Source organism: Telmatherina bonti (assembly GCF_933228915.1).
Source record: "Telmatherina bonti genome assembly, chromosome: 16".
Taxonomy (NCBI): domain Eukaryota; kingdom Metazoa; phylum Chordata; class Actinopteri; order Atheriniformes; family Telmatherinidae; genus Telmatherina; species Telmatherina bonti.
Genome location: NC_136614.1, coordinates 17,205,250 through 17,220,608, shown reverse-complemented (window position 1 = coordinate 17,220,608; position 15,359 = coordinate 17,205,250). Strand labels below are relative to the sequence as shown.

The following is a 15,359-nucleotide window of genomic DNA, read 5'->3' as shown; positions in this document are numbered from 1 at the left end:
TAACAAGCATCTATGTGTGTTTCGAGATCAGTGAAAAGTGATCATGTAATTATGTTGCACATCAGCATAATGGGACCCTAGACTGATAAAACTTCACATAGCTTAACTGGATTATTAATTAACTTACATTACCTTATTTGGGTTGGGCCAATCAGAGAGTGTCATTTACTTATTCATGAACACAAGGAACAAATAAGAAGAACAAGATGATCATTCACGGGCAGTAACTTAACCAGTCAGAGGTCTTAACGGCTAATGATTATGTCAATGAACAGCATCTCTTGGGCATCGTAACTGGACATTATTTGGTGATTCTCTGACACAGATTATTCAGTCAACCTTACAGGCTCCTCACACATTAACTCTGCAGAGATAACAGGATGCAGAGATTTCAGTTAGACCTTTAACAAGGCCTTCCAGCCAAAAGTCAGGGGAAAACTGGAACAATGTCTTTGGAGTATTATTCTTTATTATTATAAACTATCATTATAAATAAATAGGAAACTTATTTGTCAATATAATTCAATTCAATTCAACTTTATTTGTAAAGTGCCACTTCACAAGAATGTTGTCACAGGGCGCTTTACATACACGAATCAACATCCACATCATTTTGAGCCAATTCATACATATCCTATAATAGAAACCAACTGATTGCACCGAGTCATGACTTCAATCCAACCCCCCATCGTGAGCATGCACGCGGTGACAGTGGGAAGGAAAAAAAACTCCCCTTTAACAGGAATATAACAGTATTTGCTTGGAGTAATACGTCAGAAAAGGAAATCTTTATTAGGCTTTGTTTATCTATGTTTACAAACTTCACTACCAGTGTTTATCATGTACTCTCTCACCTTTCCTGGTGTCCCAGGTCCTGCAGGAGTGTGTCGGCATACTTCTGCCTCTCGCCGGGCTCCACATTAGCTAGTTTCTTGACCTCGCTGCGCACGAAGTACCAGAACTCCTTAACGCCATTCTCCACCTTTCTCCGCAGTTCCTCCTGAGTGGGCCCGGGGCCTGCAGCGCACGCAGAACATGGTGAAAAAAACCCACTAAACACCAGCTTAATGCTCACCACTAAGACTCAGCATGGCTTATGAGACATTAGAGAGTTTGATGAAAACAATGAGTTGACTACAAAGCCATTCCAGTGAAAGAAGCAACGAGGTTGGAAGTTATATCAGGAAGTTTTTCACAACACCTGAGGATTACAGTACATAATGTGAGCTTAAACAACCTACTGGCAAACTGAACAGCTTTGGAAAATAACCATTAAACTTCTTTCAAAATGTGTCCCTGGGTGTTACTTTGACCTGATTAGGAAACACTTGCTTTTGTGCATCGTCTCGCATGTTTTGCACACACACACACACACACACACACACACACACACACACACACACTCAGGAACTCTACACCCTGGCTGAACCAAACAATGTGGAGCAACCCACATGGATAACACAGCTGCCTGCTCTTGTTTCTGTGGAGCGATACAGAGAGAGAGACCAAAAAGAAATCCGAGGAAGGGAAGTATAGCCTTTTTTTATTTTTTTTTTTTATTTTTAACTTCCCGTCCTACTCTCTCATCACCTCTTCCTATGTGGAAAAAGCTGCAGGGTATTTTTAGCTTTTTCTTTCCCTGCGGCTAAATGAAAAGAGTGACCCTACGCTGCCCTCCGAGCTCATGTCCTTTCTTCTTCTTTTTTTTAAATTTTATTTTCCCTCGGTCCCTTTTCTCTCCTCTCACTCTCTCCTTATGCCAATAGGGCATTCGCATTGCTTTCACTTCATTCACACATTTCCCCACTCACCTGACACCTTCTTTCACTCTTAGAGTAGCAAATACACACAAAACCCTGCCCATTGACAGTAAGGCTCTACTCCATCATCGCTGCTGAGCTATGCCAGGTCTAACTAGACTTAGATGCTCACTGTAGGCAAAAGCGCATCAGGGCGCAGACTTTCGACATGCAACATATTACCATACTTTAATAACCTATGCCTAAATCTTTCCTGTAGTCTTGTAGCTGGGCCTGCGTACCATCTCCGGTGAGTTTCTGGAAGCTGTGGATCTTCTGTTTGGCTCTGGTTAGCTGGTCCTCCAGGGAGCGTAGCCTTCCTGCTGCCAAAGACCCAGCATCTGCCTGGCCCTCTGGTATCCTAGAGGACACAAAGAGATAACGTATTTGGTGAGCATGAGAGCGTGAGCACATCGATAAAATGAAGAGAGTCCAAAAAATGTGGTTGGATTAAAAAAAAAAAAAAAAAAAAAAAAAAGAACGACCGCATCGCAAAATGTTTGGATGAGCCAGTTCTACACCACATCAACTTGGCTGTTTTTAGCCTCCACTCCGGATTTTTCCTCGTTAGGATGGTGGTGGCTGATCTGCAAACACAAACTGTTTTCCCTCTGTATCATGCAGCAAGTATGAGACGAAATGCATCCAAAATACTGCAGGTCAACCGCTTTCACGACAGCGTTGGTCTCAGGAGGTCGATGAACATCTGCTGGGTGCTGTGAGATGGATGGTCTGTTCTCGGTTTTAAAAGGTTGAGGAGAAAAAAAAAAATCAGGCTTTGAGAACTTGTATTGTGTAGTGTGAACTACTAAATATACTAATTCACACACAAACACACAAAAAGCCACCACAGTGCAGCCTTCGTGTATTAGCTCTGAGCTCTAAATTCTAGTATGTTCTAAATGCTGAGTTACTTTCTTTGTCTGTTAGGTTCAGCTTTTCCTCTTCTCCAAAATGCAACCAAGAATTACAAACCAACAATCAACTGAAAAGTCTGAACTGAATGCCAAATCACAGAGAAACACTATTAGTTTGTGACATAATAATAAGATATAAAATTCAAACATGTCATGAAGCCAGAATATAACTCAGTTGTGATTCAGATTAATGGCACTTTAAAGAGCAAATAGCTGGTCTGATGCAGGTTTATATGAGTTAAGCTTTTTAACTCTATAAACAGAAACTAATTTAATTTAGTCAGTCATATAATAAATCTGACCATGTTACTGTTCTAAAAAATAGCACAGATAAAGTAGAACTAGTTCCATTCAGTAAATACATTATATAAAGTATAGTTACTTGCTGTACAACATTAGAGGAAATTCCTCAACAGATAAATAACATCAGTTGACTACAGACTAGAAATTAATGGATTATAAGTAATAAATTATACCCTAATACACGTTTGTCATTAAGGTTCTTTTCACACTTGATAGTCCTAGACTGTTCGATTGGAGGTTTTAAAATGAAAGCTGGGGTAGGTATTGTTGGCGAGCAAGCAAGTTTTGAAATCCTGTCTTGGCTCCTCCCCCTTTGGTTTTGCTCCTTGTGTGATTCAAGGCTTTTTTATTTGTAGCTTTTTCACAAACAATTTTCTCTTTCTCAGCTTTTTAGCGGGAGGAGGCAAATAAAACGAGTCCAGTCGGGACAGACTGTTATTCATTTTTTAGTTATTTTATTATTTCATTTTTTAAAATTTATTTATTGGTTTTTACCTGTTTATTGGGATTGATTTTAAGTTTATTACTTTGCATTTACTGATTTTTAGTATTGTAACATTGTTTTTGTTTTATACTGTGCAGCACTTTGGAAACTGTTTGCGTTGATAAAATGTGCTAGATAAATAAAGTAGATTGGATTGGATTTGGAAATCCTTCCTGCTTTTTCTCAGCCATGTTTGCCTTCAGAGTTTCTTCTTCTCTGCTTTGTATTTTTTATCCTAACATGCTATTTATATGCAGGGTGTGGCTATCAGGTGTGCGCTGCAGGAGGGGGAGAAGTAGGGCCCGACCGATATATCGGCCGGCCGATGTTATCGGCCGATATGGGGGTCCAGGGTGATATCGGCTATCGGTAAAAAATTGCAGATTTTTTATTGATTTACTTTTGTCATGTTTGTTTCTGAGACTGCCAAGTTAAAAACGTAATTGGGCTACTTATCCAGCAGATGGCGCCCATGCCTGCTGGATAAATAGCGGGGGCGGGGTCATCCTTGCTCATGGCTGCCTACCGTGGAAGCCGAGACGGCAAACCGGACGGTGAAACAGATAGCAGCTGAGCCAAGTAAAGTGAAAGTCTGCATACGAGCATTTTATATTTTGTCACTGGTAAATTGAAATGTTAAATAAACAAACAGTCTTTGCGTACCTCGTGGACGCACTGCAGCAAGGAATGCAGTGCTTAGTGTTTGGCCTCGTGAACGTGTGTGAAAGTTGGTGGCTGCGTGCCATTTACACAACTTCTGAATACTTATTATTATTATTATTAGTGGTGCAACGTATAATCATCATTGATCCGCGATCCGTTCGGATCAGTATTTACGATATCAGTATCTTAAAAAAAAAAAAAGCGTGCATAATCGTTCCACATAAGTGCAGCGTGGTCATGGCGAGCGGAGGAACTTACTTGAACGCGCCAGTTCATTCAAATCCCCTGTGTGGAACCATAGACTGTATATAAAGGGAACACTTTGGTTTCCCTGTCAAATATGATGAAGAAGGAAAGAGATCAGCTGATAAAACAGTGACCTGTGTGTAGGCACTGTGGAATAAGAAAACCGTATTTACATTTTTTAAATCAGTAAATAATTCAGATAGTTCATGGTGTCTAACAGGTAGACATGAGTTTAAGAATGAGCTTAGAATGTAGCATTTTAGCTTTGAGTAATATTTTTGAATTTTTTTCTGGTGGATGGATTTATCTGCCATTATATCGGCTATCTGCCTGCTCTAAATTCTTTATATCGATATTGGTATATAAAAATCCATATCGGTCGGGCCCTAGGGAGGAGAGAAGCAAAGAGATGAAGCTTACGAAATATAAGAAATCAACAAGTTCATGTCGATCCGAATGTTTTTACAGCTTTACAGTAAACTGAGGTTCTAATAAAGATATTTCTAATCGTTCATGATAACAAAATGTATAGACCCCTGTCAGGACAAGGAACCACATCACCCAGAGTAAAAAAAAAAAAAAGATGTCACTGAGCAAGATTACCTACCCCAGCTTTAAGTCAATCAGGGTTCATTTTTTTCATTCCAGTCCAACAAATCAAACACTTTGAATAATACATTCCCCTCTATGCCTGAGACTGTGCTGCATCAACAATTACTGAAGGAAAAGACAAACAAGGAACTAAAAACTTGTTAATCTGCTGGTTAATGCAGGACCCTTCCTGGTGGAGAGAGCTATACTTTTGGTTAGACCGCCGTTTGCTTCTTTGGTGCACATCTGAGTTCGGTTGTGCATTCACACCGACCTAAATGAACTGGACATTTCAGACAAGACAATATTCAATTCAAAATGGCTAGTGTGAATGCACCCTGAAGCACAACTTTACCAATTGATTTAGGCAACTCTTTATACTGATTTCTGGTAAAAAATAAAAATAAAAAAAATAATAAAAAGGTAGTAGATTGATGGGTAGATTGATCTCAGAACTGGAACTGGAGAGACCAGCATTTGAGGTGTAATTCTAATGAGTGAGAAGCACTCTCCAGTCTGGGATAAACCCACAAATTAGACTCACGCATTTCCCTTTATTTCCCTTTAAAGGAAGAAAAAAAACTTGAAAGTCTTGACATGGCAAAACATCCTGCAAAGTGGCATGCAACAATATCTGTTGGTTAATAGTGGAGAAATATTGTAGAATCTGCAGATAAATGTATGGATTTAAACTGGCCACAGCACTTCTGCTGGCTTTCATGAAGTCAATAAAAAAACATAAAACACAAAGAATTTTATCACCCAGCCTGTTGAAGTAAGGACTAGTGACACCATCAGAAAAATATCACAGGGGTATCCGACTTCATGATAAACAGCTGTGCTCGAAAGTGTCGAGTGTGAAAAAATTTCCAGATGAAAGTCTTGGGGGAGATATGCTGCTTGTTAACGTTGAAATGTTGTTTGGAGAGCAATTTAGCTAAATTAATCAAATGCAGTAATGTATTTTTGTGCGCATGTATGTCGATCTGTGATACAACTGCATATTTTATTTTAAGTGTTTAGTCAATTATCTCACAGATAAATGCAAAAATATAAATTAGCATATTAACTGCTCTGTGTCAGTGAACCATGAATAACTACAGCATGCAGGCATGGAAAAAACACAAATGAGCTCTCTGACATCCTCTGAACACCAAGTTCACGTCAGTCTGCAGAGGAAAAAGAAAAAAGCCAATGACGTGTAAGAGGAAAAAAAAGATTTAAAACTAAATATGTCCAAATGCCCATGTGCATTCACCATAATGAGTCATCAGGGCATGCAAACTCAATTTGCTCCTTGAGTAAGGAACATCAGTCGCTGGCAGGCATAAAGATGAGACTTTTAAAGTTGCGGGAGCCTCACTTGCCACACAACTCCCCTTCAATGTGCAAGCCCTGGTCCCTGAGAAGCCTTTGCCTCCCACTCCACTGAACACTAACCGAGCAATCTGCTTTAAAGCCATGAAAACTTGAGAAAAGTATTTCCTTCTACATTATATAAACCCTGTGAAGGACAATAGTTTACCTTTGTATGCTTTCCTGGAACAACACCTAAATGCAGTTTTTTTCCTAACCTTTTTTTTTTTCCAAATGACATATCTGGTGTGACCCATACCTGACACAGATCTTTGAAATAAAACCTAGCAGCACTTCCTCTTCAAGTATCAGTTCTATTATCTATTCTCCAACTGTATTCAACTAGCTTTTCCCATAGGCCACACCCTTATCTGCTAGTTACACCGCTGCACAGGATGGAGGCTTCTTTCTAAGTTACATCATTTCCCAGGGGTTATAAGTGCTGCTATAACTGTTACATCCAAATAATATGATATCTCCTTGCACAAGGATGAAAACAACAAGCAAAATCAGCTTGGGCTAATGAGTGGGAGCGTGGTACAGAGGTTATCTAGGATACAAACTGCAAGTGCAATTGTTACAAGTGTGTGAGAGCAGAAAAAAACGTAGCTATCCTTATCCAAGATATGGTGATATAATTTATACACACACACACACAAACAGGAAGGATGCAACTTTGCACAGAAACAGAAATGATCCTGGAGAGGATCTGTAGAGAAACTGCAGCAGAAACCAGACAAAGCAGCTGGATGCAGCAGCATCTTAATCAAACGGTGCAGAGAAGGTAACAGATGAGAAAATAGAGTTAGGAGAAGCAGGATGCAAAAAGATGTGATGCTGGGGTGGGGGATAAAGCAGGGGATGATGAGCCCCACAGGCATTGTGCATTCAGTCGGAAAGCATGTGAGGAGCAGCATACAGCCCAGTTTCCTCTGATATGCTGTCCCAGCTGTCACACCGCTGGCTCCCGCCCCTCCTACCGCTAACCGCAGAGTTCACAGGGTAATCAGAGTCGGGTGAAGCAGTTTAAACTGCAGGGACCAGCGTGACAGTGTGGCATCTGCATGTTTCTAAGGAAAGATTTAACAAAGTCTGGCTGATTTCATATGAAAACTTGTGCACTGACCTGGAACGCTATACATAAGGAAGGAGATGTAAAGTGTTCTCTGTGGTGTGGATGAAAGACGGCGGCAGGATGCAATTTGCCTTTACATTGTCGCTTACATGACTTTAAACAAGTGTATTTGTATGTGGCTCCATTGCGATGCGTCAAAGGCTGAAGTGATATTTTCCAGGCTTTCCTGAGAACTCAGTGCCTCTAACCACTTGACTCCAATAAGTCAAGCTGATAAACGGCAAGAATGCGGCAGTGTGAAACAAATAGGTGGAAATTTTCAATATTACCATGAAAACCTGAAGCTGCTGCTTAGAAACTATTTTAAAGGCTGCTGTGGGATTCTTAGTTTGAGGAGATAATGACAGAATATTTATTGTACTATACTGTGTGTGTGTGATGCTTTTGTACAAATATTCCTTACTTGTGTCCAATCAGTTTATGTCCTCTTCCTTTGCTGTGTCTGTGTTATATCCACTGACACAGTGTAAATCCCATGTAAACTGATTCTGAAGAGTACATTCTTGCCTCGCATGCTCCAACGCTTCAGCACTTCCACAACGAGCGGGCTCTGCTCTGAGCCCTGCTTGACAGAGATGTCCCGACCGCAGACAGCTCTAACAATGAGGCCTGTGTGTGGAAGGAGACCTCCACGTGCAGGGTCTGAGCGATGACCAGGTCTATGGGAGTTCAGGTCTATGAGTAGCAACCTACTCTGCCTCTATGGACCTCTCACTGCCTGTTTACACATGAGTCACAAAACAAACTGCACAGACCGTATTTTAAATTTGCGTTGTAATTGGCATTGAAAGATAGGCACCCAAATCAGGGCAAGCAAAAAAGTATAGATTTTACAGGCTATAGCTAGAGGCAAACCAAAGGGACATATTGCAAGGTGAGAATTCAGGGCTAATGGTCAACATCATTACAAGACAATTCCACTGAAGCATGGAAAAACAATTTGCTTCAGTGTTGCTCTTCTCTCTGGTCCTAGATCCGGTCACATGCTTCTGTGCATGCAAATAATTCTTTGCCTCCGCTTTAAGTTGCAGAGCAAATTACATGACTTTACAGCATGTTGTCAACTGAAAACTACCAACTTCGAGGCAGCGCATTAATCTCTTTTATGGCTTAGATTTTGATTGTGGTGCACAATAGCAAACATCCTGTTGGCACTGAGGGAGGCTGGAATAATATATAAAGCAGATTAGCACAGTGGCTGTGGTCTCTGCAACTCTTCCCATCCCCTCAGTCCTCATTTTTCATTTCCTCCTTGCTGCTTTTTACTTAGTGTGGTCTTCACGCCATCCATCATGCTCCCCCCCGTTCTCCTCTGCATCCCCCCCCCCTCGGTTGGGGTGGGGGAATCGATCAGGTCTTCATCGCTCAACCCAGCTGTCACTCTTGCCCCTCCATGTCCCCCCGGTGTCGCACAATCAGGCTGGCACGTGTCACTGTCTCCACAGGAGCGGTGGCTCCGTGCCCGAGGTGACTGACAGCTGCAGTGAGGGCGGAGCCATACAGGTTGAGCATCTCGACCTCGTTCTCACCTCTCGTTTAATGCTGCAGGGTGATTGGTGGGTTGGCCCATGGCCCGTCACTCAAATCAATCAAGAGTGGCCTGAATCACTGGATCGCATCTGTAGGCCTGACCAGGTGATACTAACTTGAATCCAAGTGTTTGACTGATGTATTGATTAACTACACATGGCAAATTTATTCTAAAATAGCTCGGCAAAGCTGGTTAAATGTGTGTGTGTGTGTGTGTGTGTGTGTGTGTGTGTGTGTGTGTGTGTGTGTGTGTGTGTGTGTGAGGACTTTGGAAGAAGTAACTGTTTGTCTTTTGCAATTGTACTAATTTGAGATCAACAAAATCGATGCTCCACACAAACTCACTGTCATAAAGCAAATAAGAGCCTGTCAGATATGTAATGACTGCGCCACCCTGTCTGATAATGTATCTCTCCAGTACAGCCGCAGTGCAATGACACTAACAAAGTTAAATTTTACTCTGATCTATAAATCTGTCTGAATGGAGCCAGTTTCTGCAGGGCAAGAACTCAACATGATGTGTAATGTCAGTTTTATGGGTTTAAATCTCTCTGAGGCCTTTCATAAAAAATGAAGGCACTTGCGTATGTGCTGGTAAGGCGTTTTGAAGGTGGCGAATCGAGTTAGGCTTGTGTTGTACTAGTCAGTGAGTGAAGCTAGTGAGTCGTTACGTAGTCATTCTGTGACTGGAGTGTGGCTCGGTGCTTTGCCTCTGTCAGCAGTTCAGCTTGTAGAATGAGGATGCAATGAGGGAGGAGAGAGGTTGAGGTGAAGAAGGAGGAAAAGTGGGAATCAGGGCAGGTGATGAACAGTGAAGGGAGGGGGCCGTAGTGGTGGATGATGGGCAGCTCAGTAACAGCCTCTTTGTGTCTATTAAGGCTCTAATGCAAGGATAAGAGACACTACAGGAGTTCCTCTCCTAAGCTAGTGTGGTCACTTTACACACACACACTCATAAGCACAAAGTTACAGAATTTAACAAAGCAACTCCTGTGAAAATCTCCTAAAGCTTAATATCAGTTGGCTGCCTGCTTACATGTTTAACTGGATTCTTATTTGAAGCTTAGAGGGACTCGAGGAGGCACTGTGGCACTGCCCCAGTAAACAACTGAGGAGACCTCAGTCCCAGATCAACAACTGAACTCAATAACAAGAAACAAGCCGTGCAGCGTGTCAATGACCCATCTGGACATCGGCTGAACATCGAGTGAAAGCTGCGCTTGTTTTTTTTTTTGTTTTTTTTTCATGCCATGAATTCCACCTTTGTTTTTGAGCCAATTTTAAATAATTACAAAAGCAAGGGATTTAATCAGAGACCAGCTGTTTGAAGCAATGCATGTGTGTGTTTTTATGTTTGTGTGCACTGATGAGGGGGCCCTGCATCAAAGTGAATTGGAATATCACAGAGGAGCAGCAATGGCAACATCTGAAGCGCTACGTTAATATGACACACATCCTCGGTGCAGGAAGGTGCGCACACACATCAGTGTGCAGAGCTACTGTAGGGAGTGTGAGGAGAAACAGCATGTGGAGATAAGAGCAGAACCATCTGTCTTGCTATTACGAATAGCGTGAATGTGTGAAAAATGCTGCGTGGTTAATGGACTCAAGCGATGTGATATTGTTTTCCGCAACAACAATGAAATCTGTTGAGGTGTGTGACAGACAATCCATCTGTCACATGCAACATGTATGACACTACTGATCAGCCTTTGCAAATGGACAAGAGTCAGCTGATTAAATATTGTTTAGCCTTGTTTAACGATGAAGCACACAGTTTCAGTAATTTCCCTGCCAAATTTCAGCATTTGAATCGCTCTTCTCATTGGACTGACAGGAAGCTAAAGGCAGCAGTTGTTGCGCTGTAGGGCTTTTCTAAATAACAAGTTTACTGTCCAGACAGAGCTCAGCAGGTGTATTACATTTGCTGTCAACTTTGTTTTGTTCAAAATGTCAGCGGAAGATTTGTAAGACTAACAAAAACTGATGCAGCTTTGCAGAGCACTTAAAATGTTGACATAGCGAGGACAAAGAAGGACCGCAACAAAAAGGCAAGCTACATTACAACACCACTTATCCAGATGTTCACAAAAGCGCTGGATTTACGAGAGCCAAAAGTCATGCATGGAGCTTTTCATAACATGTCTGTGAAGACCAGTTTCCACCAAAGGGTACAACTTGAATCAGGACAGAAAGGTTTTTTTTTTTTTTTTCCTTCTCCGCATTTCGAAAAGCAATAAACAAGAAAAGGTGCCAGAATATTAGACCTGAGCCATCCTGTTTTTGGGACCCTTCCATTGCTAACCTCAACCAGAAAAAAGTTGAAACAGTGCCATGTTTAAATATACTTAAACATGATTTTTTTGCTGTTTAAAACCAGATGCCAAGAAGAACAAAGACAAACTGATGGATGTCCACCACTTTTGTTCTCTGTTTACGTGTTGCACATAAACGCACAAATATGACAAAGTACAGAACTTTTGCAATGTTTACAGTGATGTTCCCTCTATCAACAGTTTATTAAGTCTGCATCCATCTTGCATCCTGCCTATACTGTGAGCTTTCTCCAGACAGTACAAGACGGTCAGATCTTCACTCATGTCTTTTCTTTTGTTCCGTCTCTTTTTCTCCTTCTGCCTCTAATAATGTATGTTCATCTTAATAATTTATGAGCGGTCGGAGTGTAAATATCCGTTTGCTAGCATGTAACGTCACACGGCATCCAGATGAAAAAGCTGTATTGTGAAGTTTGTCAGCCTCTGGAGGTCGTTAAGCAGTGACGGCTACATAAATACACGTAACAGTTGTTAATGAACCATCCAACATGTCTATTGCGCAGCGTTTCAAAGGACAAAAAGTTATGCACTTCTTTTAACTCTTCATACTTAAAGGTGCTGCTGTTAAGAGTGGAACAGATTAGTCATGCTTAAACCTAAATAATCTAGACACAAAACATTATTTTTAGAGATGTCCGATGTTATCGACACCAATATTATCTGCCGATATCAAAATTAAAATGCAGTATTGGAAAATATTGTTATTGGTTTTTATTTTTTTTAATGACATAACTTTTACACATCATGCACTTCAAACTCTTCAGCTTAGTCTCCTCTAACTCAAAATGACAAAATATAAGAAATGTCGTATAGTTTTCCAGATATATTTGTTTTTTCGGCACAACTCGATCCAAAAATATTGGTATAGGTTGATGTCGGTATCAGAAATTAAGAGTTTGACAAAGTCGGTTTATCAGATATTGGTTTAAAAAAAAAAAAAAAGCCAATATCAAACATCACCAATTTTGCTGCTCCTCTGCAGCTTTGATTCCAAACCATTATCAAACCGAGCCACCAGAGTGAGCGATATGAAAAGGGACGGGTTGAATTCCAAGTCAAGGAAAGGAAAAAATTGGCCATTTGAGGACCTCTTGGTATAATTCTGACACAACAAACACTAAAGAGATAAACAACATTGTTTAATCATATTTTTCATGTAAAATTATATTGCTATAATTTTAAAAACTGATACTGCCAACCCTAATGTAAAGGCAAGATGGCAAACACAGAAGGAGGACTTGGCTCAAGAAACTAGTTTCTGCTCGATTCAAGCACTTCACCCACCTGAGAGATTCTGCCATGCGCCGCAGGTCTTCATTCTGTTGCTTGAGTCGCTCCAGCTTCGCCAGAATCTTGGAGAGCTCCCGACTGGACCGCTCCGGATGCTCGCTGTCCCTCACCAAGTGACCACCAATGTAGAAGAGGAGAGTGCCCCAGGCCAACAGCACAAGGGTAATCCAACGCCATGAACCCGCCCAAGGCCGCATGGTTTAACCACGCCCACCCAAAAAAGCGTTGTGGTGTGCTTGTACGCTCACCGGCCCACCGGCCTGCCCGCCGGATGCACACTCTGTGCCCCGTCACCACAAATGCCACAGCCCTAACCGTGGTGCTGGCATCTTTGCAAGGATGGTTAGTGACAGATGCGATGGAGATATTGTGCGTTTCGTGGCTCAGGAGTGTTTATACAAAGGCAAAAGGTGTTGCTCCACTAATCAGTCTGTCTTTGCTTTTGTGCTAAAGCATAGCTAGCACTTTTAGAAGTCAGGTTTTTGGTGGTCTGATTGGCGTCTTCACCCTCCACCCAGCTCCGTGCTGACAAGTTATCCAACACCACCGTGCCTCGTCCTTCCTTTCCAACAGGATTCTTCTATTTAGGTTGCATCCTGTAGAAACAAAGAAACATATGCGTTAATTGAGCTTTTGCAAGACAGTTTTGATTAGCAAACACCTAAGCTTGCTGGTCAAACAAAAGCAATTTTAAAGAGGAAAGCAAAGCATGAGACAGATAGAGCCACACACATACAGTGTAAAGAACAGTCAAGATGCTGCTGACTGATCTTGACACAACCCTGTCTCAGCAGCCTACAGGATTGATCAGTATGACACTGCAATTTGCATTTACACAGTGATGTGTAGTCCCTGAGCTGTGCTGCACTGCTGTCGAGACGGGACACAGATGTTCCACTTTCAGCATTGTGCTTGTTTGTAGATTACATGTACACTTGTAGTCACACACAATGAAGTCTTTCAAAACTTGGTCAAGCCAGCACATATTTACAGAAACAACGATACCACAAAAGAATCTTATTTCCTCCACATCAAATAGTGCATCCTCATCCACAGCCAACCACAACCCACTTCCAACACTTGAAAGAGAAACACTTAGTCGATGAAATCCTGCATATGCTCTCCCTGAGCGTTTTCCTCCTTTCCAAACGGCCACTGCTATTTCTGGGAAGCTCAGTGCCAGAATGCAACATTGTCAAGGTGATGCAGTAAGCAGAAGGAACAAGAAAAAAAAAAAAAGTCCTTGGATCATCACTTCTTTTCACCCCAAAAGAGCAGGGGAGATGGTGATGGACGCATGCTGGATTTATGAAGCAACCTTCGCTGTCAATTCCCAAACAAAGTCCTGCCATACAAGCTGAGGCTAAACCTGTGATGGGATGAAGACTAGCAGATGCGTGCAAGCGCATGAGTGTGTGTGCCATCATCTCTGGTTCTGTATCACAGCATGCTGGAATAATGCCAAGCATCTCAGACTTTATGTGAGTGGCTCTGGTGAGATGGCTTTGATTGGCATGTTGCGGAGTTCCTGGTGTTTATGTCTGTGAGCGTTTAAGACGGAGGCAAATGTTCCTGCTGGGGTTCACCCGGCAGCTCACAAGTAGGTTAACTGCGGCTCGTGTTTACCGTGCCGGCATACTTGATATGTAGGGCAGAAACGCCGTCGTGCTTAAATACCGTAGAGATGGCTCAGACTTCAAATGCACACATTGCCCAGAACACAGCAGTAGAAAACCAGTAAAGCAAGATCTCTACTTATGCAATTATTTCTGACTGAATGCTGGGGGCTGACTGGAATCTGTGCAGATGTCCACTCCTTGCTGGTGCCCCTGTTGCAACTAACCTGGGTTGACACACCAGTGGCCCCTCTTTATGCATGCAGCACGACAATGTGCTGAGCTGTGTTTTATTATGGAAAATAAGAGGTGCAGAAGGATAGCACTCCACTTGTTAATGTATGATTGGGACTTCACTAAAAGCCAGGCTGAATAAACCCTTGTCATGGTGTTTGATTAACCATAATGAGGTCTGAGTGCAATAGACTAAAACATATACATATAAAACTGCTCAATAAGACAGCCAAATGCTGCAGAGAAAAAAAAAAAAAAAAAGTAAAAATTTCAGGCTTATGGATGAAACCTAACCTAGCTGTAAGCAACCCACCAGGCAAGTGAAAACTCCCTGCATCACATTGGGCCCTATATCAGTTTACATCCCACCATTTGCTAATGTGAACCTTGTAACAACTTGTCCGGTGAGAAAACAGTGCAGATGCATCAATTTCACAGGCCAATTACATTTTATTCAGCATACTCCAACTCATAAAACACATAACTGAAGATAAATAGATAGCATATTAAATATCAATGAATCTATACTTTGAGATGTGAATGGTGATAAAAGTTGTGTGTAAATGTGTAAGAAAGAAATAAAGCAGAAGAAACTAATATGTTTGAAAATACCTAGTATAGTTTTCGGATATTCTTAGTAATCAGCTAATGAACCACTACTGTCAAAGTAACAAAGCAACGATCAAAAGTAAATTACTGTTTATTCAGCTGTAAAGAAACAAGTTATGACCAATGCCAACTAAAAAAATAAATAAATAAATAAAAAAACAGCCCCAAGAAAGCCCATTCTGTGTTGGACTAAAGTATCTTGTCATGGTAATGGCTGAAATACAAGCTGTGCATGTCTCAAAATGTGTAA

The 15,359-nt window shown here is 41.5% G+C and overlaps 1 protein-coding gene across 1 annotated transcript in view; it reads right to left on the bottom strand.

Moving 5' to 3' along the window:
- The window catches only part of fut8b (fucosyltransferase 8b (alpha (1,6) fucosyltransferase)), a 97,001-nt gene that overhangs the window by 37,514 nt on the left and 44,128 nt on the right, over nt 1-15,359 (bottom strand). Inside the window, exons 2-4 of the mRNA XM_079255993.1 lie at nt 12,645-13,246; nt 2,042-2,160; nt 855-1,017 (exon numbers count right to left, since the gene is read on the bottom strand). Coding sequence (XP_079112119.1) covers nt 855-1,017; nt 2,042-2,160; nt 12,645-12,847 — 485 coding nt within the window. The 5' untranslated portion in view covers nt 12,848-13,246. The remainder of the gene's footprint in view (nt 1-854; nt 1,018-2,041; nt 2,161-12,644; nt 13,247-15,359) is intronic.